Source organism: Bactrocera dorsalis, chromosome 5 (genome assembly GCF_023373825.1).
Source record: "Bactrocera dorsalis isolate Fly_Bdor chromosome 5, ASM2337382v1, whole genome shotgun sequence".
Classification (NCBI taxonomy): Eukaryota; Metazoa; Arthropoda; class Insecta; order Diptera; family Tephritidae; genus Bactrocera; species Bactrocera dorsalis.
The window spans coordinates 53,708,647-53,734,006 of record NC_064307.1 but is presented as its reverse complement, the minus strand read 5'-3'; the positions used below and the strand labels follow the sequence as shown (position 1 = coordinate 53,734,006).

The 25,360-nt window shown below is 34.8% G+C and overlaps 1 protein-coding gene across 2 annotated transcripts; it reads left to right on the top strand.

The window, feature by feature from the left end:
• The first annotated feature begins 6,220 nt into the window (after positions 1-6,220).
• Positions 6,221-9,663, top strand: LOC105230083 (flightin). Of its 2 annotated transcripts, none has more exons than XM_011210668.4 (4): positions 6,221-6,359; positions 8,755-9,042; positions 9,151-9,306; positions 9,379-9,663. In XM_011210668.4, exons 2-4 carry the CDS (start codon positions 8,798-8,800, stop codon positions 9,512-9,514), a joined length of 537 nt encoding a protein of 178 aa, XP_011208970.1. In that variant the 5' UTR covers positions 6,221-6,359; positions 8,755-8,797; the 3' UTR covers positions 9,515-9,663. The 2 variants fall into 2 exon arrangements, with proteins under 2 accessions (XP_011208970.1, XP_029408886.1); XM_029553026.2 differs by lacking the exon at positions 6,221-6,359 and adding an exon at positions 6,636-6,959.
• The last annotated feature ends 15,697 nt before the right edge of the window (positions 9,664-25,360 follow it).

The window sequence follows — 25,360 nt, the reverse complement described above, 5'->3', positions numbered from 1 at the left end:
AATGATCGAGAGTCATTTTTGTTGTACTTATAATAACATGTGCATGCTATTTGGATTAGTTTGACACAATCCTCAGAAATCACGTCGGGGTCACCAATTTTAGCGTTCAAAGCCTTATTACTCAAATGATATCCAATGACTCTTATATGAAATACAATAACACTTCGAAACTTTTACTTTGAAAAATGAACGTTCTTTATTTATATATATAAAATGCGTGTGGTAGCGTCATAATTTGCAAGAATAATGTTCTAGTAGCGTCAGAAGTTGCTAGAATAAAGGTAGCAACAGAAGTTATATAATAATAACCATTGTATGTATAAACCTAAAAGTAACAAATCCTATCATTTTCACCCATACCTACACAGGCGAAAGCTTGTAGAATGACAGAAATTACATTAAGAATGCAATAGAATGAGGGAAGACTCAGGGCAAAAGCCCAGGCAGTTCGTTAGGGCTTTCAAAATATTCTACTACTAAAACGGTCAAATGCCTTAGAAAAGGCACGAGTGTGTTGCCGTGTTATGCTATCCAATTTATTATTTTACGTACGTTTTTGTTAAATTATCAAATATGTTTCGATTATTAAAATTCATAAAGATTAAATTTACCTAGTGTTGATAAAAATTTTATTTATTGTATCAAAATATTGGTAAATCTTCTCTATTTTACTAAAAACCAGCTGACCCCGCAGCCGTTGTCCTGCGTGAAATTATGTAGTTTGAAATGAAAAGAAAGTTAAATTTATCATTTCATTTTTTTTTTCAATTGAACGCAGCTTTATAAACAACATTTTTCGGTTTCTGTTCCGGTGTACAGAAAAGATGGTTTTCCAACTCGTAGGATCAACCATTCTGTCCCTTTGTACTCGATAGGTGCGTCACAATCAGTCGGGTTCCATTTCACAGTTTCGACGCATGAAGATTGGGGAACATAATAACGACAGATCCTACTTTGAGATTCAAATGATGCGGTGGCATACCAAGCCTGTCCAAAGAATTTAGGAATACCACTGGATAATTTACGGCGTCGTCTTCATAGTCAAGACGATCGATCGATTTGTATGAGCGCAAGTCTCCTGGAACTTGACTTTGAATCTTCCAGTTGAAGTCAACTACATCGGTATTTTTGGCAGCTAACATTGTGCGTGCACTTAAGGAATCGTAGTTATGATAATTTGGCCAATGCCCGAACATTTGTGATGAGTTCATCCTTCGTGAATTGATAAAGGGAAGATGGAATTGATATCGAACCACCGGAAGTATTAACCGAAATTGAACCATTTCCAATTTTCAGCGAAGACGATGTAAAATGTCTTTGACAATGTCGAGGTTTATATCGAACTTCATTTTCATTCCAGTGATTAGCGCGTTCCAGCATTTGTAATTTCTGGCTTACTTCTCCAAAACTTGCACATATTCCCATATATAGAAACAATCGTCGTTTTTCAGGTGGATTGTGTAAATTCGTCCTAATGCATTAGTTGATAAGACACCTGGATGTCAATCTACTGGTTGGCCTTGCTTTCTGCGTAACTATTCGATGATGCATTTCATGTACAATATCAAGGTATTTTCGAATGGAGCAATGTTCTCACAAACACATCACTGACGAAAGTTAAAAAAAAACTCGCCAATGTTAATTTTGTTGCTGGCGATGTTTCCACTGGCTATACTGTATTCTCTGGGACGAAATACACTCTTTGGCCATTCTCCAAATTAACTGCGAGACGCACAACAGTCGGAAAACGTTCATGAATTGCAAAACTAAATATCCTGCAAAGCGCTTTATTGCAGTTCACGTATCGACCGTATCGTTCAAGACCAATAATCGCCATATTGGTTCCTTTGATGACGTACTTACAAACGTATTTTATAGATTACACCAAATTGCAATACTAAACATTGATATGAGTTTTGAATGTGAATTAGACAACAGTGGCGAATATGGTACGATCTATGTGTTGTCAACTTCGATACTCACGCCTCTAAATTGAATGCTAAATGTCTGCCATTGTCGTCTGGTGAGCAACGGCGATAGAATGGATATCCATCATTTCTAGTTTGTGTTTCCGAAATAAAAGTACGTGGATATTGTTTCGTGCATTTATTGACAGACATTCAAACCGAAGTGGGGTTGTGGTGTCCGCATGATCCATGAACCTTATTGGTTTTCATCACTTCGTATAATACTGGATCTTTCTTTGCATCAGGAATTGCCGAATTATTGAATGACTTCTTCAATTTGATCTGGTGTAACCACCTTCCACCATCCAAAGAAGAATGTGTGCGTGCGGCAAACCTCTCTTTTGCCACTCAACAGAGTACATCTAGCATCTAGCACCATATATGCGTTACTTAAAGATAATGTCCATCGAAGCTGTTGAAAAGTCTTGCTATGACATCGTGACGATCGTTTTCTGATTGATCGCGACCCATAATACCGCACGTATATCATCGCATCCTGGGAGTACTCGTTCATGTGGCTTGGGGTGCTAATGTATGTTGATGCCAAAAAGAACGCCGACCGATATAAGCGCGACCTCTTCATGGTATCGTGACAAATTTCAAGCTGTAATTGATCACTTTGTGTGAAAAACACATAACATTTTCACGGAATAATTTTAAACATTTTTGAAGCAAACGCCAAATTTGAAAGATTGAAATAATTGAAAAAAAACCAAAAAATTGAATAAAAACATTTGTATGGAAAAAATTAACTTTTTGAAATTGTTCAATTTTCCGACTTTTCCTCATGAAACACATACAGGTTCTTTTTTCTAAACCTTTCCCGATCCACGACGAACAACCTCTTAAAATTTCATCAATATTGGTTCAGCCGTTCTCTTAGCGTTACTAACAAACAAACATTCATTCGTTTGTATGAGAAAAAGAAAAGGGCTGTTTTCAGGGGTTTTCCGGCAATTATTCGAATTTGTTTCTCCGCAGAAACCATCCCTGAACGTCAACGAACATTATAAAAAAAGAATCATCAAATTTGGTTCAGTCGTATGAAAGTGATGCGCGTACATACATTTTGGCGATTCATTTTTATTTAGTATATATGTAGATTTATTTTCTTCATATTTTTTTCGGACAATTGGTGCTAATCATTGAAATCGGTCCAGGCGTTCTCCAGTTATAAGCGTAGTAACTAACGTCACTTTCTTTTATATATGTACATATCGTCACCTGAAATGCAAAATAACGTAACAACATTTTCAGAAATTTACAGTGGCATGAATGAAACACGAAATAAAATCGAAGATAAGTGAAACAAAATATTAATAATGGTTAAGACTGGTTTATATATGACCGCAGAACCAGAAAATGTTGAACATGTGTAATATTATGTATATAATTTGAAGTAGTGAACCGTAATCAATAAGACACTCAATTTCGATTTTTTTGATGATACGTTATTTTGCATTTCTGGTGACGATATAGATATTTGATGAATATATATATTTTTGTTTAAATTATTAAAAATAGTTTTGTTTAGAATTGTATATTTTATATGTTTGAAAATAGGCCTCTTGGGGAACCTAACACCCAAAAAATATTGCTAACTCACCTATACTGCAACTTCTTTACTATTTTTAAGTCCTTTTATTTAAATCTCTGTGCCAAAAAATCAACTATTTCGATGAGGTGATCTCAGCTGTTGACGACCATATGATTCTTTTGTTACATGTATGTTTCTACAATGATAATAACTGTTCAGTTACATGAGAATCGTAACTTCAATTCAGCTAAAAAACTATAATTGTTCAGTAGCATAAGACTCGTAACTGCAATTCAGCTCAACAGCTGTAATTGTGCTGTGGTAGAATTTGCTGCAGGCTGAGTTGTCACATATCTCCAGTGTTATAAATCACATTGTGTCATACCATATGGTATTGGAAACGTGAGATTTTAAACTTCATTTAACCAAAAAAAGAATTAAATTCGGTGAAATAGAAAAGTTCTGTTAATTTCGAAATTTAGATTTATTCTGATGAAAGTATGTCAATAGCGGAAAAATGGCAAAAAGTGGTTGACCAAAATGGTACCTATTTGTTCATTTATTTATTATTATAAATATATAAAAAAAAAATAAGTTACATTTGGATTAGAAATGCGAAAAGACTTTTTCGACCACCAATATATTGTGAAATTGCAATTGTCTAATCAAAGAACTTATTTTTTTCGTTTTTTTTTACCTTTGATCGACCATTATTTTTTCACATATTGGAACGATGAGCTTTAGTTACTTTTAATCATATTTTGAATATTTTCGCTAACTTTAAGCATTTCGTCAATTTATGGGTCTTCAAATGCTTATTTTACAGGATTTGAAAAAAGTTTGTTTACTTTATATTTTATTTATTTGTAAACGCTTCTATGAAGTGTTTATTGATGTATGTTTTAATGATGTAAAATTGTATAAATTAATAATTAATTCAGATTCCTTAAAATGGTATATATATATAATTTGAGAAACTGAGCCGTGAAGATTTAAAAAAAGACAAGAAAGGTTGTATACATAGGCTGCTATATATATTTCTGGACTAGGTGCAATCTAACATTTTCATTGGAAAGTTTGACATTTTTTAGCATAACATCACTCAGAACGTTTTGTCATTTAAGCGTGAATTGTTTTATTTACTTCTTCTTCTTTACTGGCGTAGAAACCGCTTACGCGATTATAGCCGAGTCAACAACAGCAGGCTGATTATTAGTTTTCATTGGGGGTGTTTTTTTTACGTGGCGGGTCCCAAACCTAGCGCACACCCCTAAGTAGGGGATATTTTGCCTTCTCACTTTAGCTCGCCTTCAAACGGATGTTCTTAGGCTACCCAGAGGATACTTGGTCAAAGACCGGAAGTCGTGAGCTGCTTGAGTCATATGTAAAAGAATCGTTTCTGGCCACTCCCAAGTGAATGGCGATCAGACAACTTTTCTCACTTGCGTGAACTTCTACACATGACTCCATCCTCCTTGTTTTATTTACAGGGAGTTAAAAAATTCATCTCGGCCAAAAAATGGAATTAACTCGTGAACATTTTCGTGTGATAATTTTTCACAACTTTCGACGTGGATTATCACAACAAGAGTACATCGATGAACTAAAATCTTTGTATGGCTATGAAGCACCATCCTATAGCACTGTGAAAAACTGGTACAACGAATTCAATCGTGGTCGACGCTCGCTCAAAGACGAATTCCGTGAAGGTCGTCCCAAAAAAAGACGTTGTGCCAGAAAACATCGATGCCGTACGTGAACTGATAATACAAGACCGTCATGTAACATACCTTCAGATAGAGGCATGCCTATGCATTTCTCCCACCAGCATACATTCGATATTGCCTGAACACCTGGCCGTAAAAAAGGTTTGTTCTCGTTGGATCCTGCACAATTTGACAATCGTTGAAAAAAAGGCTCGTGCGGATTGGTGTAAAGAAATGCTGAAAAAATACGATCGCGGTGCTTCAAAAGACGTTTATAAGATCGTCACAGGTGACGAATCATGGATCTATGCGTATGAGCCCGAAACAAAACAGCAATCGACCGTGTGGGTCTTCCAAAACGAGCCAAATCCAACGAAAAAAAAAAACATTTTCGTTGATAAATATGCCTATTTTCATTATTAGGCCAGAAATATATATAGCAGCCCTCGTATTATCTGCTTTCCATAAAATGTTGGCAAATGCTTATAATCTGACATAAACTAAATTAAACTGCATAGTAATCGTTTCTTTTTTTGAAACAAATATCTGCTTTATTTTAAAACTCTGATTTATCAAACCTCCATCGTACTAACATGAATCTCTTTATAACAAAATGATGAAAAAGTATAACACACTGCATAGCATACAACATATGTACATACATAGGTACGTATACATAAATAAAAACATAAAAAATTATACACTGTTCAGTAAAAGTATGCACATATGCTTAATTGCAACTGGTACTTCAATGGGGTTTTGGCATTTTCAACTAAAACCTACATACTTGTATATGTTTGAATATATGTAAATATTTTATTGTTCGCCGCCAGCAACCAATGCAATGCGCACTCTGTAACAATATTACGTTTAAAAGTTTAATATTATCGGGTACTTGCCAAGCGTAATTAATCAATGTACACTGCACTAATTTAAATACGTGTATTTGCCTTTAAATCTAAAAGTGTCTTTCGCATAGGTATTAATTGGCGTAGTTGTTGTCTACTTAACGCTGATTGGCTAATCATTACAAACAAAATGCGATAAAACCTTCGCCTCAGTAATTGGTTAGGCTTCCAATTTCTAAATTAACTTTATCGATTGCAGTGTTTTTTGTATACCTCTTCAATCAACATCAACCTCTTGAAGGTATCAATTAGTAGTTGATCACTTTGAAGCGATTAGAAAATTCAATTGTGCATTTGTAGAGGATTCGCACGCATGATAATAACATAATATATATAATATAATACATTATATATAAAATAATATTTCTTTGCAAAGTATATCAAAATAATATAGCTTTTTATTAGAAAGTGCTCTTTCGAAATTATTTTTAACTAATATATTAAAAAACAATAGTTTTTTTTTAATTATTTTGGGTTTATTGTGCAACATCAAGCATATTTTAAGGTTATTATTTCAGTTGTTTTATCAGTTGAAAACTGTTTGTGAGCTGCAAGTGGTCCGATCGAATGAAATGTGATAAGTTCTTGCCATATTAGATGCAAACAAGTTGCATAATTGCAGCAGACAGTGTGCCAGTGTTGTGGGAGGCGCCAACAAAATGCAAAAAGCCAATTGTAATGAATATAAATGAAATTCAAAAAATGCTGACGTGAACTTTGTAAATTTCGTTAAACCTATTGACATTGAAGCTATCAACAGGAAAATACGGCGCTTTTTGTATTTACTTAGCATCTGTGGAGATTACATAACTTCAATTGATAATAATAAATAACTTCAAAAGTAAATAATAAAGAAAAATATAAACTCATGAATAAATTAGGGAGAAGTTTTTAAAAATAAATTGTTTCAATTTCAATACTTGTAATATATATTTTTGTTCTTTAATTCAATGACAATTATTTACAAATAAAATTGAACACCTTATTAATTGTAGAGTATACGAATTAAATAGTTAGTGGAGTTTAATATTATATAACAAGTTTTTTTTAGTTATTACATTTTGAACAAAATAAATGTTTCAGTTAATCTTTTAGTTGGAAAATTAAATAAATTTTTCAACAAACCAAGATATACTCAAGAAGATTGAAAGTAAAAATTCAGCCTAGGAAATATTCTCTTATTGCTAACTAAAGGGTGATTTTTTAAGAGCTTGATAACTTTTTTTTTAAAAAAAAACGCATAAAATTTGCAAAATCTCATCGGTTCTTTATTTGAAACGTTAGATTGGTTCATGACATTTACTTTTTGAAGATAATTTCATTTAAATGTTGACCGCGGCTGCGTCTTAGGTGGTCCATTCGGAAAGTCCAATTTTGGGCAACTTTTTCGAGCATTTCGGCCGGAATAGCCCGAATTTCTTCGGAAATGTTGTCTTCCAAAGCTGGAATAGTTGCTGGCTTATTTCTGTAGACTTTAGACTTGACGTAGCCCCACAAAAAATAGTCTAAAGGTGTTAAATCGCATGATCTTGGTGGCCAACTTACGGGTCCATTTCTTGAGATGAATTGTTGTCCGAAGTTTTCCCTCAAAATGGCCATAGAATCGCGAGCTGTGTGGCATGTAGCGCCATCTTGTTGAAACCACATGTCAACCAAGTTCAGTTCTTCCATTTTTGGCAACAAAAAGTTTGTTAGCATCGAACGATAGCGATCGCCATTCACCGTAACGTTGCGTCCAACAGCATCTTTGAAAAAATACGGTCCAATGATTCCACCAGCGTACAAACCACACCAAACAGTGCATTTTTCGGGATGCATGGGCAGTTCTTGAACGGCTTCTGGTTGCTCTTCACCCCAAATGCGGCAATTTTGCTTATTTACGTAGCCATTCAACCAGAAATGAGCCTCATCGCTGAACAAAATTAAAGCGCGAAACACATTTCGAACCGAACACTGATTTTGGTAATAAAATTCAATGATTTGCAAGCGTTGCTCGTTAGTAAGTCTATTCATGATGAAATGTCAAAGCATACTGAGCATCTTTCTCTTTGACACCATGTCTGAAATCCCACGTGATCTGTCAAATACTAATGCATGAAAATCCTAACCTCAAAAAAATCACCCGTTATAACGAGTGGAAACTATGAGGGGTCTGAATAAAATTAAATCGATATTTTGTTAATAGAGCATCTTCAGTGCACAAAATTACTTAATGCAGACAAATTCGAAATAATACTTTTTATCTTTATGATATCGTCAATTCTAACATTTTGGTTGCAGTAATCTGACTTTGGTGTCTCTTCTTCGGACAATTTATCACTTTCCACACAGTGTAGCGGTCATATATCATTCTTTTTTATATAATATAATAATTATATACTATATATTTATATATATATATATATATATATACAGGAGTAAAGAAGGTAATCCCACTAAGGTTTAAAATTTATTCATTCATTATTTGGCATTATAGTTAGCGTCAAAGTAGTTTCATTTACTAGACATTTTATTTCGGTTGTTGGACTTAAGTCAGCGCCGTCTACTTAGAAATTAATAAAAAAAAATTCGAAAAACCAACCAATTTCACTTTTAGTCTAACTTTTCACTACTGAACTTTAAAATAATTCGAGTAGTTGCTTCCTCTTTTCTTAACTATATTTCAAGTAAACTCGTATAATGGCTGATGAGGAGGATCCATGGGGTTTCGATGAGGGTGATAGTGAGCCAGCCGCTGCCCCTGCTCCTGCCGCTGCCGCTGCCGCAGATGCAGGTGCTGCCCCTGCCGCGGGTGGTGGTGAGAGCGCCCCAACAGGAGGCGAAACTGAAGCAGCTGCCGCCGAAGAAGAATCGGCACCACCACCACCGCCGCCAGAAGACGATGGGTACCGAAAGCCCGTGCAACTATATCGTCACTGGGTGAGGTAAGTTGAACAAGTATTAACATTTGTTTTTATGAATTTTGTTGTGCTGCTTTAAATTTGCATTTCGTACTTCGACATGCAAACATTTATTTACCATTTATTTTTCAGACCACAATTCTTGCAGTATAAATACATGTACAACTACAGAACAAACTACTATGATGACGTAATTGATTACTTGGATAAGAAGCAAGTTGGCGTTTCAAGGGAAATACCGCGCGCACAAACTTGGGCTGAACGCGTGCTCAGAACAAGCAACGCCAGGTAAGAGATAGAAATCAGCTAACTAGTGTAGACAGCTGCTATATTTTTTGGTTTTTTTTGCCTCATCAACAGTGGACGTGACCTTGACTCATACACATGTTCAAGCAAAAGGGATAAGCATCTTGTTCAAACTCTGGCTGCCTCGATTCGTACTCATAATTATCACACCAAAGCTTATATTAACCAAAAATATGCAAATGTTCTATAAATAAATACAAAACCTATCTATAAATATGAATACCAACTAAAAAGTTAGTTAAAATTGTAGTACAATTTAATTATAAGGAGATGATTACCTAATTACGTTCTAATAAACAATAAAGTGGGAGCTTGTCGCTATAATACTCTTTTGATAGACGATATATTTTTTTATTTCACACCATAATTTGTATGTAATTACATTTATACAAGGGAATAACGAATGTAAATTTGACGCCACAAACTGATTGAAACTCGAGCTGTCATCTAACATGAGTACAACGACAATACATCTTCATCTATGTAAATTCTTTTACCTTAGAAAATAACGTACGTCAAATTCCGTGAAGATAATTTGTTAAATAAGAAAGTTTTACAAGGGCTTGATTTTGATCGGTTAGTTTAAAAGCAAATATGCTATAGGGGTAAGATATCTGCGAAAAAATGAACAGCTTCCAGAAAAAATTTTTGGGGGGTGTTTTACGAAACGTTTTATTACTCAACGTATTTTTAATATAGCAGTTCCCTCGCGAAAATTCAGTTATTATAGGGGTATAAGGATAGTTATATTGCGAAAAATCATATTATACTGTTGAAAATAATGAGTTAATTATGCAACTTGACAAATAATTATGCACGTGATAATGAGGAATTTGAATTTGTCTTATATCTTTTGGCTTATATCTTTCTTAAAAATACTGATAGAATTTAAAGATGCACTTTTCTAGCTTTAATTGCTGCAAAATCACATATCATATAATTGTAATTTAAAGTTGAAGCAGTTTCACATTCTATTGAGAGAATCGCAAGATTGGACAGCCTACTCTGACTCATGGTCGATCTCAAGTCGGGTTTGATCAATTTAAGTTTGCTAAAAGATCTTTCACAAGATGCAACTGATACAGGTATAGTGAGTAGTATTCTTAAAGCTGTCGCTAACGTCTTGTAGGCTTCCAGTTCCATTGAAGAAATGTATAATGAAACTTTTTCTGGTGAAAATCCAATTCGTTCTTCGTTTTTCTTTGCTCTCTTTAATAAAAGTAGGACGTCTTGGATGTCGCTGTATAAAACTTCTTTATCGATTTGTATGGCTTTTAATAAGATGTCTTGTAAATTTACTATCAATTTCCTCAAAACCCGTATTGTGAGAATTTTGGAACTTCATCCTTATTTTTCGCTGGTAAAAGGCTCGTTCGCTCAACCAAACTTTTGAAATTAATTCTTCCTTTGACGTTGTAAAATGGCAAAAATTTGGGGGAAACGAAATAAGGCCAGTGTTAGTGTCAGCTTGAATTTTCCCATTGCCCATGTCTAATAATGCCTTCGAAAAGATTTCCGCTATGTTATGTTGTAACGCCACTCGCATATTGTATTGTTAATTTGATATTTTTTACGTATTTCCACAAAATTGATGTTTTCAAGCAAGCATTTATTTCATCAGCAGCTGTTGATCTGGGAATTACTGGAAGCGTTTGGCGAAAATCTCCAGACAGTAGAATCATCGCGCCTCCGAAGAGTTTTTGATTGCCACGCAAGTCTCTTAATGTTCTATCGAGTGCCTCTAATGCTCGTTTGTGCGCCATCGTACACTCATCCCAATTTATTAATCTACAATTTTGTAGCACTTTTGCCATTGAAGATGTTTTGGTTATATTGCATGTCGGTTGATCTATTGTTTGCAATTTCAATGGCAATTTCAGTGCAGAATGTGCAGTTCGTCCATCTTCTAATAATGTAGCAGCTATCCCAGATGATGCTACTGCCAGTACTATTTGACTTTGTGCCCGAATCGTATCTAAAATTAATGAAATGAAAAATGTTTTACCAGTTCCACCTGGTGCATCGAGGAAAAAGAATTCGCCATTGCCGTCATTTACTGATTTCATTATTGTATCGTAACCTGTTTTTTGATGTAGATTTAAAAGTGGGATTTTATTTTGTGCGGATTGACTTAAAGCATTTCTACCGTTCTCGTTCAAATTCACGATTGAGTACATCGTACATAAGGCGATTAGGCGCAGGCATTCCTAATTCGGGCAACATCTTACCGGATATCATCACGCACAAATCCTCTAAAGTTATAAATACCTTATTGTGTATTTCCGTGCAAATTGCAAGATCGGGATTTGCCGTTGTTACACGTATTTGATATAAAATAAAAACTTTCGTAATTATAAAAAAATGCTTGGCAAATATTTATCAATTAAAGAACGTGAGCTTGTCATAAATTTGCATGTAAAACAAAAGAATAGTGTCCCGTAGCCGTTCGACAGAACAATCCGTTATTGGCCCCTTTAAATATAAAGTCCGCGTAGAAAACAAAAATAAATCTGGTCAGCCTGCAATTCTCGCGGATGGAGATCGCCTAAATATTAAGCGAATGGTTACTGCAGATCTTTCATTAGTACTCAAAAATTCGTTACAAAGCTTCACCAATTCAGCAAAAAAAAGTTATTCCCGAAACTGTACGAAAAGCTATAATTAAGGCTGGGTTTAAGTCACGCACACCTCGCCGAAAGCCACTAATAAACGTGATAAACCGTAGGAAGCGTATTGCCTTCCCTCCTTCCTGTGTTTTGGCGGAATGTTATATTCTCTGATGAATCCAAATACAACATTTTTGGATCGGACGGAAGGATTAAAGTATGGAGGAAACCGGGAGAAGCATACAACCCCCAAAATACAATTAAAACAGTAAAGCACGGAGGTGGTGGAGTGATGGTATGGGGTTGTATGGCTGCTAATGGCGTTGGCAAACTCGAAATAATAGAAGAAATTATGCACCACCGTGCTTATATTGACATTTTGAAACGAAATTTGAAGCCAAGCGTAGAAAAATTGGATGTAAGTATCTGAAGCATTTTATTTCCAGTAGGGCAACGACCCCAAGCACACGGCTCATAATACAAGGATGTACTTGGCTTACAATGTTCCCATTTACTAGAGATACCACCACAGAGTCCTGATCTTAATCCAATAGAGCATATTTGGAACTTGCTCAAAAAACGGATCAGGACTCATCATATAAGTTAAAGCAAAATTTCTAGGGTTTAGCATTCACAAATTTTTTGGATACGAAATCTTTCATATTCTGACTTTGGGAAGCATTTGCTCGATGCATCTTGCATGTGCATTTGTCGGACGGCGGGCAGGATGCATGTCGCGGATGCATTTCTATCGGAACCAAAAAATTCAAAGAGTTTTTTATCATTTATCATTGATCTTCTAGTTAAACTACAAAAATTTAAAAAAAAGTTTAAAATTTTAAAATTTGTTTGTTTTGTAAATGTTGTTTCAAAATATGTTCAAACTTGACTTTTCTTAGTTTTTTTTAGCCTAAATAGAAGATAATTTAATTTTTTATCCTGCCCGCCAATTAAACCGAGAAATCGCCCGTCAAAGTTTTCGCTTTTTGCACAATCACTCATATATCTGCTATACGCTCTCACTATTTTCCTTCTAGTTTCGAAAATATTTCAAATTCCCATCTAAAACTTTGGGGACATATTTTTAGATTATTTTTAAAGAGATTTAACCAAAAAACAAAAACAATAGATTTTTTGAAGCTTCTAAATCAGACTCCCCCCTTTAAGCTGTTATTAAAAACAAGGGCGAGAGTGTTGTGAGTGGACGTGAATTGAGAACGTTTCAATTCGATCGAGGTTGCAATAGCCTGTCAATATAGTTGGAGATCTTAGCATGGTCGTTTTTATCTGAAAAGACCTAGCAAAATCAGCACCCATAACTGTGAAAGGTAGAGCGAAGTTGCAGCGCCATATTGGAAGTGCTGCCGTACTCTGCGTTCTCTATTTTTGCTCGTACGAAGTAAAAATCTTCCATATCAAAGTGCATTCTTTATTCCGGCCTTAAGGGGTTATATCCACTTGCGAGGCAGAAAAAACGCGTTTTTTTGTGAATTTTTTCCAAAGAGGCATTTTATTTTATACATTAATGAAAAAAATGTACTAAAACAGAATTTAATGTACTTTACAAATCAGCGGTTTATTTAAAAAAATATTGGATTTCCTAGATCCTGTAGATCAGGGATGGGCACATTAGCCCTCAGTGGCATTTTACCCGTGCGGGCACGAGTGCACATTTTGAGGGCTAGGTGAGGGAATCATCGCGGGCAAACATGAAGAGGGAAGTGAGAGCAACGTTTTACCACTCCATATTTACAAATGAGAGCAACGTATTTTCCCACAGCATGTTTACAAATGTTTGTATTCTATTTGTGTGCTTAGCCACTCTCAATCAATAATGCCATACCGCGCAAATATATTTTTATTTGATGATTTCTTATATTTTTGAAAATATGTGTTCCCTTTCTATAGCGCGTATTATTATTTTAATACATTTCCAGAAGCAACTTAGATTTTTTAAATTTAACAGAACAATTATAAAAAAAAACTAAATTCCTTGAATATTTTGCTGAAACAACCAAACTGAAAATATCACAAATATTAATAACTATATATATATACATATATTTATATAAGCATTTTCATTAAATTATATATATATATATATATATATATATATATATATATTATGGTCACAAGTATCGGTTTTTTATATATGCATATATATAAAACTGCCTTATCAAGCTGATGGCTTAACCGCTAGTGCTATATATATATATTAATTGTAATTGTATTCAATTAATAATAATAATAATAATAATAATAATAATAATAATAATAATAATAAAACTGCCTTGCATATGTACGTATAAAAGCCCACAACTTGATAAAAGTTTTCCCAATTGTAACTAAAATGAATTTTTACAACTGGCATCACCACCATTGACTGATCTATCACATGTACAGTGGTGTGAACAAAATAGAAATAACCATAAGGTGTTGTGAAGTTTTAAAATATGCTGTTTTCTTATTAAATAAAATTGTTTTTAGATACATAACATAACATATATATATTTTTTCCTAACAGTGATTAAAATTTCCCACCATGCAAAGGTAAATAAAAACAAATTTTAATGCGAAACTCTAAACTCTGCAAATTATGGTTACCCCTTTTTGTTCACACAACTGTACAATTCCGATATGAAGTAAACTTCCACCTTTAAATTTGTGTACAATGTCAGTATTGCCGCAACCACTCTGCGATGAACATCAAGTTACAGAGGAATGTAATTCATTTTTTTCCGCAATTTTTCTCAACTTGTTATGCCCTTCTCTCCGTAAACTGATATTCCCCTCATCTAGCCCCCGTGCGCACTTTGCTAACTTTGCGGGCTAAAAATGTGCCCATCCCTGCTGTAGATGATCTGCGGAGAGACGTCCAAAAAAAGGTGCTTGGCGGTGAGCAAGATATCTCTGGTCCAAATTATCTGAAAACCAAAAACCAAAAATATTTAGTTTTGTGATAAATAAATACAGGTAATGATCGAAGGTCTAGTCAAAATTTTGATTTTTGACAAAATGGCGACGGTTCAAAAAAAAAATTCAGTTTTTCATGAAAATTTTTCACTTCAAAGTGGCTTAAAAAATCGAAATTATTGTCCAAATTCTTATTCCTTCGATCATTACCTGAAAAATATATCTGAGTAAGTCGTGTGAAAATTTCAAACCGATCGGTTTAGCGGTTTCGGAGAAATTTTGCTCACCGACTCTGAAAACACGGTTTTGAGATAAACGCGTTTAAAGTTTCGGGAACGATTTACGATTTACGTGCTCCGCCTACTTTCGAACGCTCGGAAACGTTCTTAGTAATACGCTCATATCTCCAAAACTAATTGTCGGATCGATTTGAAATTTTCAGAGAATATTCTTGAATATATGTACATTCAAAAAATGAAAAAAAAATCGATTTTTTGAAAATTACAAGTGGATATAACCTCTTAAGTAGGGGAATATAGAACTTTTAAGGGACTATATGTTGCATTAAGTGGACTGAGGAGTAACGGGGCAAGTCGCAACTTCCCTGTTTAAACTTGAATTGGCAAGCCGACCATGCTCACGAAGCAGGCCTTTCGTGTCTAGGAATGGGTTAAAAACTAAGAACTCCTATTGTTAGTGGGTTACTTAAGACAAATTTGGAGAATGGTCGTGGCACCTCCCACATATAGGTGAAAATCTATTTATCGACAGATACCAACCAAATCCGGTACGCAATATTGTTCTAATATTCCTATATTACTGTGCAAAAATGTAGGAAAGCGGACTATAACCACGCCTCCTACTCATTTACTTGTATATACTCACATATATTTAAAGTTTATAGACTATTAGTTAGGTTTAAGAATTTTTAATTCCAATTATATTACTTAAATAAGCGTTTTCGTATTTATTGATATGACTAACACTAAGCAAGATAGATATAGGGTTACATATACATATATAAAGAATCACGATGACGAGAAAAATTGAAATCCGTCCGTCCGTGCAAGCTATTACTTCAGTAAAAATTGAGATATCTTAACGAAATGGTATGCAGGTTCTTTAGTACAAAACCAAAAATACGAGTTCATAGGTGGGCGTAAACGGACCACTGCACGCCCACAAGCCGCCATAAACCCAAAACTTAAAAAAGCCATAACTAAGCATTAAATTAAGATATAAAACACTATATTGGCACAAAGGACCGGATTAGAAACGGAAGAACATTTTTGTAAAAGTGGGAGTACCCACGTCCTCTAATAAGTTTAATGGACATATCTCCTAAACCACCAAAGCTACAATAACAAAAACTCCTACCGATTGTGTGCAAATGGATGGTATCGGAAGATATCGGTGAAATCCCACATGTCGGGACCTGACCGACCGCTTCCGACTAAATTTTGTGCATGGCATTCTTTTTATATTCCTATGACACAGTTTGAAAATGGGCGAAATCGGACTAAAACTACGCCTACTTCCAATATAACAAAATTTTAAAATATTATATCACATTTGATTTTTTCACTTTCCAGTACACAAATGAGAAGCAATTAATATAACGGGATAAAACTTCAAACGAATAATGTCTTTAGTCTATGCCACCTTATTACTAAATGTTGTTTAAATCCATCAAAAACCGTTCATGCTCCTCGGACGTAATATTTGAACCCCATTACCTATTGTTGACTTTTAGTCGAAAATATCGGTCAATGTGTGAGATATATAATTAAAATCCGGGGATAATCCTTTTCTTACAGTAGTAACTATGTATGTCAAAAATGGGTTGTGCTAATCCTACCCTTAGCGCCATATAATTATTAACATTAAGATTTTCAATGATTTTATGTTTCTCTATCAAATCTTATGCTGAATTTGTTCGGTCAGTATATTAGTTGGATAGAGATCATGTACATATGTATGTACATATATTCAAAGTTACTTGGACTTTGATTCTTTGGTGGACGTTTTATACCTTAAAGTATTTCTTTGGCTTTGATTCTTGCAAGTTGCAAGTATAAAAAGTTCGGTTGCAGCCGAACTTAGCCCTTCCTTATTTCTTTTTTATATAGTTTTGCCAACAATTATCGTCGAATTTGATACCTGCACAGTTTTAAGATTATAATATGTTCGGATACACTATTCCTTAGTTGTTTCAATTTAATGTTCAATAACTTATTAATAACCGAATTGTTTTTTTTTATACTCTTGCAACATGTTGCTAAAAATATAGTTTTGTTCATCTAACGGCTGTTTATATCACCTGAAAATAATAAAGTTAGGTAAAGTGTTACATATGTATATATGAAATCCGGTTGACTGTTCGTCCGTGTGCAAGCGATAACTTTAGTAAAAATTGAGATATGTAATTGGTACAACGAATCGCAATAACAAATAGCCCCTGTGATTTGAAATTTTTAAAAAGCGCGACCCCGCCCATAATAGGTTTATTGTACATACTTATCTCTCAAGCCATTCTAGTGATATCACACAAATTTGCAGAGGACAAGTCATTTCGCTGCATTTTGCGACACCGTGAAATAACTTGAAATCGGATGATAACCGCGTCTACTATTCATATAACGTTTTGTTAAAAACTGCTAAAAGGACGGCAATTCAATAATTAAATGCGTCAGATATATTAAATTTTACACGCAGGATAATACAAGATGTGATTTGTAAATATTACATCACGTGACATGTTGCTTTAATATATCCGTTAACTTTTACCTCAGACGCCACTTGTCTGTGAGCATTGTAGTCATTTACATTTTGACTTAAGGGATCGTCTCAGTGTGAAAATTTCGAGAAATCACTTTTATCGGATAGTATACACTGTAATAAACACTCCCCCAAATTTTGAAATCGAAATTCAAATTATTACGGTCGCTACAGTGTTTCTTGCAGAAAAGAACAGTGTGGGAAACCAAGCGACTCTAATTTTTTTTTCCACTCTGTAAACGTGTTTTTCTGAGAATGGTGTTTTTTTTAATGGTTTCCAATCTCAAAAGAAGAGTTTTGAGGATATCTACTTCCAATTTGTTATTCGCTATCGCGCTATGGAAGCTTTTATTTTTTTTTTATTTTTTGAAATCTTCCAATTTTTTACTACGAAAAACTGTCGAAAAAAAGGTCCAAATTCGATTCTTTTTGTTAAACCGCCGCCATTTTGTCAAATTTCAAAAACAAAAAAAGCTTCCATGGCGCGATCGCGACTTCCTACAGATTAATAATATTTTTGAAATTTTTGTTTTCGAGCAAATTGCGACCGCAATCGTGGACATCGTACAGGACCATTTTTTACTTGTCAACAACTTATTTAACTATTATACACCCAATAAATAAACATACAAAAACCATTTTGTATTCGTAATGATTTATAAAAAAATCGGACCGATTAGTTAATTTTAACAAAAAAAAAAAATCGCGTAAATCAATGATTTTGCGGAGGGTTACCGTGGGACGATCCCTTAAGTAAAAGTACATCGAAAATTAATATAAAGAAAAATTTTTTATTTTCAAGTGACTAGTGCGAACGTTATTCATTGTAATTAATTAGTACTGAAGATTAGGAATTTTACAAATTTAAGTTTAAACATTATGAAATAAAACTTGAATGGTCCCTTGAGGAATTATCAGGTGCTCATCCGAGAAGTACATTTTGGTTCTTCAATATGCAAAATTATAATAAAGTGATTAGTAAAAGTGTAAAAAACGCATACTTTGTTTTTACTAATATAGAATAACGCAGTCGTTTTATTCATAAGAATATCTCAAAAAGTTCCAAAAATTTGATTGGTGAAAGTTGAATAGTGAAACTGATTGGGATGGGTAGGGATAGATAGCGAAGATTCTCCTCTTTGTCGTAATACTAAGCATCAGGAGGGCGAGCAACCAACTACAACAACTCATGATCAGATACGAGTATCGCATCAATCCTTGTCAGCAAATGTCGTTGATCGTCTGTTCAAAATACGGCAATTGTTTGAAGCACTTAACAAAAATGCTTCCAAAAGAAAATGGCTTTGCGTTGACAAACAAAATTGCTCAACGAAATTAATAATTTAAAGCTTTGCGGCTACAAATTATTCTTGACGAGCGATGATTTGGACTACCATTTTGTTACCATTTTGAAATTTACTGGGGGAACGAAGACTATCCACTTGAAAATGAACCGAACTTTCGACAATAACTGTATTTTTTCGAATATAAAAAGTACATGGACGGTGCGGATTTTATGTATTCATCATTAGATCCTGCAAATGGACCAGTGGATAAATATTTCATTTGTTTGATTAATTTGTGATCCTTTATAAACGTTATTACTCTGTAACAGCGAAAGCAAACCTTAACATGAACTTGCACGAATTTATTTACGAAATTGCCGAAGTCTTGATTAAAAGTGAAAAGGTTAGAAAATAGGGGACATTTTCCTAAATTTATAAATGATGGAAAATCAAAATGCAAACATCCTTATCACGTATGCAATTTATTGCATAAAGTGTGGTATATCTCTTTTTTTATCGACACAGCAAAATTATTGTCTAGACTTCCACGCTAACTCTTTTTGCTTATAACTTTATACAAATTTCAATAAAATATGCATTTTTGTAAAAATATTGTGTAGTCGAAAAAGGCCTTTCGTACTTCTAATCAAACTTCAACTTAATTTTTTATATTTATGCAAATAAGTAAATAAATAAACAAATATGTACTTTTGATCGACCTTTTTTTGCCATGTTTAGAGATATTATTTTTATGGGAGATATAACAAGGCCTGGTGCTTTGCCTTTAGCATTTTGTAATGCAGACTCTAGCTCGCGAAAAGTAACATCGCACTCTAGGCTTCTTGCGGATGCAGAGAGATTCGTTGGTGTATAGGTGGCCGATATCCAATGTTGTTTATCTGCGATATATTCTGCAGAAAAATTAATATCTTGCGAATATGTAGACCAAATATTGGCGAAGGTTGCCGCAATATCTGCGGAATTCGTCAGCATACTTTGATTTGTATTAATGAAATTAGTACGGTTGTGAGAGATTCCGGTTAAGAGTTTAATGTCTGACCATACCTTTTTGGTAGTTGACGCAGGAGAGATTTTGGCAGTGAATACTTCAAAACTTTTCCTTTTAGCCGTCTTTACAGCTCTTTTAAAGAGGGCATTTGCTTTTTTATAATTATTCAGACTACATTCAGACATTGATATCTTGAAAGTATTCCAGTATTCATTTTTTTTTATTCACGCTTGTGACCAAGATCTTTGTTCCACCAAATCGGAAAAACTTTTGAAGACTTGCGTTTGGTTTGAGGAATCGACTTATTTGCTGCAAAACGAATCAGTTTTGTGAATGCAGATGCGGCTTGGTTGATGTTGTCGATTGGAGTGGTGGGTAAACTTTTTAAAATTTCACTTTGAAATATATTCCAGTTTGCGCGTGAAATAATAAATTTTGGGAGATGCTTATATTTTTCAAAGCGGAAGTTTGTTTGAAGTGAGATCGATATAGGAAAGTGGTCACTACCTCTGAGAATAGAGGAAGCTTTCCAACTGATTCTGGGGGAGAGCTGGGGAGAAGATGTTAAGAAGAATTAGGTTGCTGTCTAATAAGAAATTCTCAATGATTGCGCCCCTTGAATTTGATTTTCGGGAACCCCAAAGTGTATTCCACGCGTTGAAGTCCCCACTCCACAAAACCGGAGGGGGTAGTTGGGAAAGTAAATTTTTCAAATCAGTTTCGTTAAAAACTTGCTGGGGTGGTATATACGTATTAATGATAGTAAAGCTAAAATTTAAGTTGATTTTAAGAACTATTGTTGATAGTGCGGAATGTATCGATAATTTCATGTGGTATAATATTTTTTATTAAAATGCAAACGCCTTGCTTTTTGGATGTTATGTAAATTCGAAAAAATAACCGCTGTATTGCCTAGGACAGGAAATGTTGTTACTGGGAAATAACGTCTGGGTTTTGCTCTTTTATGAGTAATAAAAGTTCATCATAATTGTTGTTGTACCCGTTTATGTTCCACTGAATGATTTTAAGCATCATTAATAAGACAGAGAGAAAAAAATATTTTATTTATCTGTATACTAGCTGACCCCGCAGCCGTTGTCCTGCGTGAATTTATGTACATATTTTGAAATGAAAAGAAAGTTAAATTTATCATTTCATTTTTTTTTTCAATGTAACGCAGCTTTATAAACAACGTTTTTTGGTTTCTGTTCCGGTGTACAGAAAAGATGGTTTTCCAACTCGTGAGCACGCCACGGCCGTGCAAAAAACATAGCATTTCCAAATTTATGCCTCACTCTTTGCGACTATCTTTAGGTCCTGGTGATTGTCATCTCAAATGCAATTTTCACTGGAAACGGAATACGTTTGAACTTAAATGAGAAATCGTTAGACCTCCAAGGAATTCGTAGAATCAAGCATTCTCCCCTTTGTATTCGATAGGTGCGTCACGGTAGTTACGATAATTTGGCCAATGTTCTGATAAACATTTGTGATGAGTTCATCTTTCGTGAACTGATAAAGGGAAGATGGAATTGATACCGAACCACCGGAAGTATTAACCGAAATTGAACCATTTCCAATTTTTAGCGAAGACAATGCAAAATGTCTTTGACAATGTCGAGGTTTATATCGAACATCATTTTCATTCCAGTGATTAGCGTGTTCCAGCATTTGTAATTGCTGGCTTACTTCTCCAAAACTTGCACATATTCCCATATACCATTCACAGTAAACAATGACTCAAATAAAGTTGAACAGCGTACATTAATCAATAGCAACCAAAGGTAGAAACAATCGTCGTTTTTCGGGTGGATTGTGTAAATGCATTAGTTGATAAGACACCTGGATGTCAATCTACTGGTTGGCCTTGCTTTCTGCGTAACTATTTCTTCGACGATGCATTCCATGTATAATATCAAGGTATTTCCGAATAAAGCGATGTTCTCATAAACGGATCACTGACGAAAGTTGAGAAACAACTCCTCAATGTTAATTTTGTTGCTGTCGGTGTTTCTACTGGCTGTACTGTATTCCCTGGGTTGAAATACACTCTTTGCTCATTATGAAAATTAACTGCGAGTCTCACAATAGTCGGAAAACGTTCATGAATTGCAAAACTAAATATCCTACAAAGCGCTTTATTGCAGTTCACGTATCGACCGTATCGTTCAAGACCAATAATCGACATGCTGCTTCCTTTGCTGACGTACTTACAAACGTATCGATTTCACCAAACTGCAATACTAAAAATTGATATGAGTTTGAATGTGAATTAGACAATAATGGTGAATATAGTACGACCCATGTGTTGTCAGCTTCGATATTCACTCTTCTAAGTTGAATGCTGAATGCTCTGTTATCTGGTGAGCGACGCCGATAGAGTTGATATCCACCATTTCTAGTTTGTGTTTCCGAAAGAAAAGCATGTGGATAGTGGTTTTTATTGTCAGACATACAAACCGAAAAGGGACATACATATATAACTACATAGATTTATTTTTTTCATATGTATATTTTTTTTGGGAAATTTTTCAGAATTTTCATAAGTATTCTCCTTGTTTGGGCGGAGACCTGTCCGAATTGGTGGTAATCGCCGAAATCGGTCCAGGCGTTCTCCAGTTATAAGCGTAGTAACTAACATCACTTTCTTTTATATATATCTGTATATAAGTAGTATGTTTAGATATCGTTTGTATTAAATTTCATCTTCGGATGTAATTAATTCTTGGGTGTTGGAAAGTACTTGAGAAAGGGAAGGAAGGGGTTCGAAAGGTAGGGATTGGAATTGGGAAGACGGAGAGAATGGTGGGTTTGTTTGGTATGGTGAAGTCATTTGAGTGGATGGCTGGTATAGTGAAAGAGGTGGGCTATTATTAGTGATGAGGTTAGTGGTGAAATCTTTACAGGCAGAGAGTCTTGGTGGACTATCAGAGTTTATGGAGTGGCGAGAGAGGTTAGTTTCGTTTGTACGTAGAGTTGCTGAGATGTTCCTTTCTAATGCTTGAGTGGATTCCACTATGGGCTATTTGGAAATATTGGTTTGCTGTAAAGGAGAAATGTTTTTAGATTGAGTGCTATTTTTGGTGAATTTGATCTTAGAATGTTGTTGGGAGAACTAATGTTGTTATTGTTTATGGTGGTGGAAGAGTCAACGTTAGTGTTTGTTGTTTCGATATTTTCGTTGGAATTGAACGCTATTGAGGCATATGTGTTATTGGATAGAAATGCTGGTGTTGTTTGTTCCTTATGCATTTTTATTGCTTCGCGCATTGAACATTTGTTTATTGTTTTAATTTGTATTATCTCTTTTGCTTGTAAGAATTTGGTACAGTCTTTGGAGGATGATGTTGTTGGTAGCAGTTGATTCAAAAAATGCGTTCGCAGTCAGATGGGGCATGGGGAGGGAGTGGGCAATTAACACAAAGAGGGGAACGATTACAGCGCTTTGCTGTATGACCGAGAAGTTGGCAATTTTTGCAGTGCGTTGACGAAGGAATATATTGACGTACCAAAAGTTTACACCAGGCAACGTCAATTTTATTTGGTAGTTTGTAGAGGTTGAAGGTTAGTAACAAAACCCCCGAGGGGTGCGATTTTTCTTCAGTAAACTTATTGAATTTAAATACTTATACGACGCCTCGTTTACTATCTCCTCCTCTGAAACGTTGTTTAGAAATGAAGCATATATCGTTCCTTTTACTTGGTTAAGAGACTCCTGTAGAGTGGCTGATATTGAACATATGTTGGGCAGTTCTTTTACTCTCAGGAATTTTTTGCAATATCGTTATTCTTGACAAGTAGAAGGAGTTTACCATCTCGAAGGGTAGATATGGAGTGAACGTAATCACTAATTTGCTTAATGGCAAAGCAGGAAAGGTGGGAAAGGGGTTTGGCCGAGTCAGTAGCTTCGATCACTACGAATTTGGGGTCGTCAACTTTTATATCTGGGAGTTCTGGAAAATCCATAACTGAAACACTTTTACCAGCTTTACGTTTTTTTACCAGGTCCTATATCGAGTACGGCGAAACGAATCGCCTCGATAATTTGAAGCCAAGGGGACATTTTGCACGAGAAACACTGAAGCGCACTTTTTAATACGATTCTGCGCGCGAACAGTAAAAGAAAAAGTAAGAAAGAACGGATTAAACGTATATAAAAGGTGGGAAAAGAAGAAACAGGAAATGTCGAAAAAAAACACTCGAATTGCAAAGACACGACTTGTCGGCGCAAGAGCTAGTCGATGACTGAAGTGTAAATTGAAATTTCCTGAACTGAAGCGAGCGAACCATTGTGCTACACAAAGTGATACGGCATCGTCTCCGTAAATTTCTTTAACAGCTGTAACTTTTTTTCAATTTTCCCGAATTTAATTTTGTTTGGATAAATGAAGCTTAAAATTTCACCAATTTTCTAGACTATATGGTATGACACAATGTTATTACTTGCACTGGAGATATATTTACAACTGCAACATCCATCTTTTGACAACATACGAAAATATTTTTTCGACACCCAATATATACTCAAAATGTATCTCTTCTTCAAAAGACCAACTAATAAAACACGCTTTAAACCCTAAAAGAACAATTTTTAAGAAAAATCTTAGAACAAAACCGACAATTACAATACATATAAAATTTTGAATGAGTCGTAGTTACCAGGCTTTTAAGGGTTAATATTACAAAATAACTAAACATATAATATTGAACATACTTCAGTTTAATGCCATAAATATGTGAAATTATGTTCTACTATCTGAACAATCAAAAAGCTTGATGCAACAAACTACTATGTTTGATTACATCCAAACTTAGCGCTTCTTTATTTGTTTTTGTAAACGTGTATGTATTACGCTTTAATATTATACTCGTATTGTACTAGCTGACATTTTTTGGGTACTGTCCCGGTGCATAAATGTATGGAGAAGATGGTTTTCCAACTATTGAACACACCACGTATAACTGGCTGTGTGAAAACCATAGCATTTCCAGATTTATGCCACACACTTCTAGCGACTACTTTTGTGTCCTGTTGATTGTCATCGCAAGTGCAATTTTCCCTGGAAACTGGATACATTTGAACTGAATTCGTAGAATCACGCATTCTGACCCTTGTATTCGATAGCTGCGTCACAATCAGTCGGGTTTCATTACACAATCTCGGCGCATGAGTACTGCGAAATATAATAATGACAGATCCAACCAAGAGACGCAAATGATGCGGCGGCATACCAAACCTCTCCAAAGAATTTAGAAATTCCACTGGATAATTCACGGCTTCGTCTTCTTTGTCAAGACGATCGATCGATTTGTATGAGCGCAAACCTCCCGGAATTTGACTTTGAATCTTACTGTTTAAGTCACTAATCTCATCATTATTTTTGGCAGCTAAAATTGCGCGTGCAGTCAAGCAATCGTAATTACGATAATTTGGTCAATGTGCG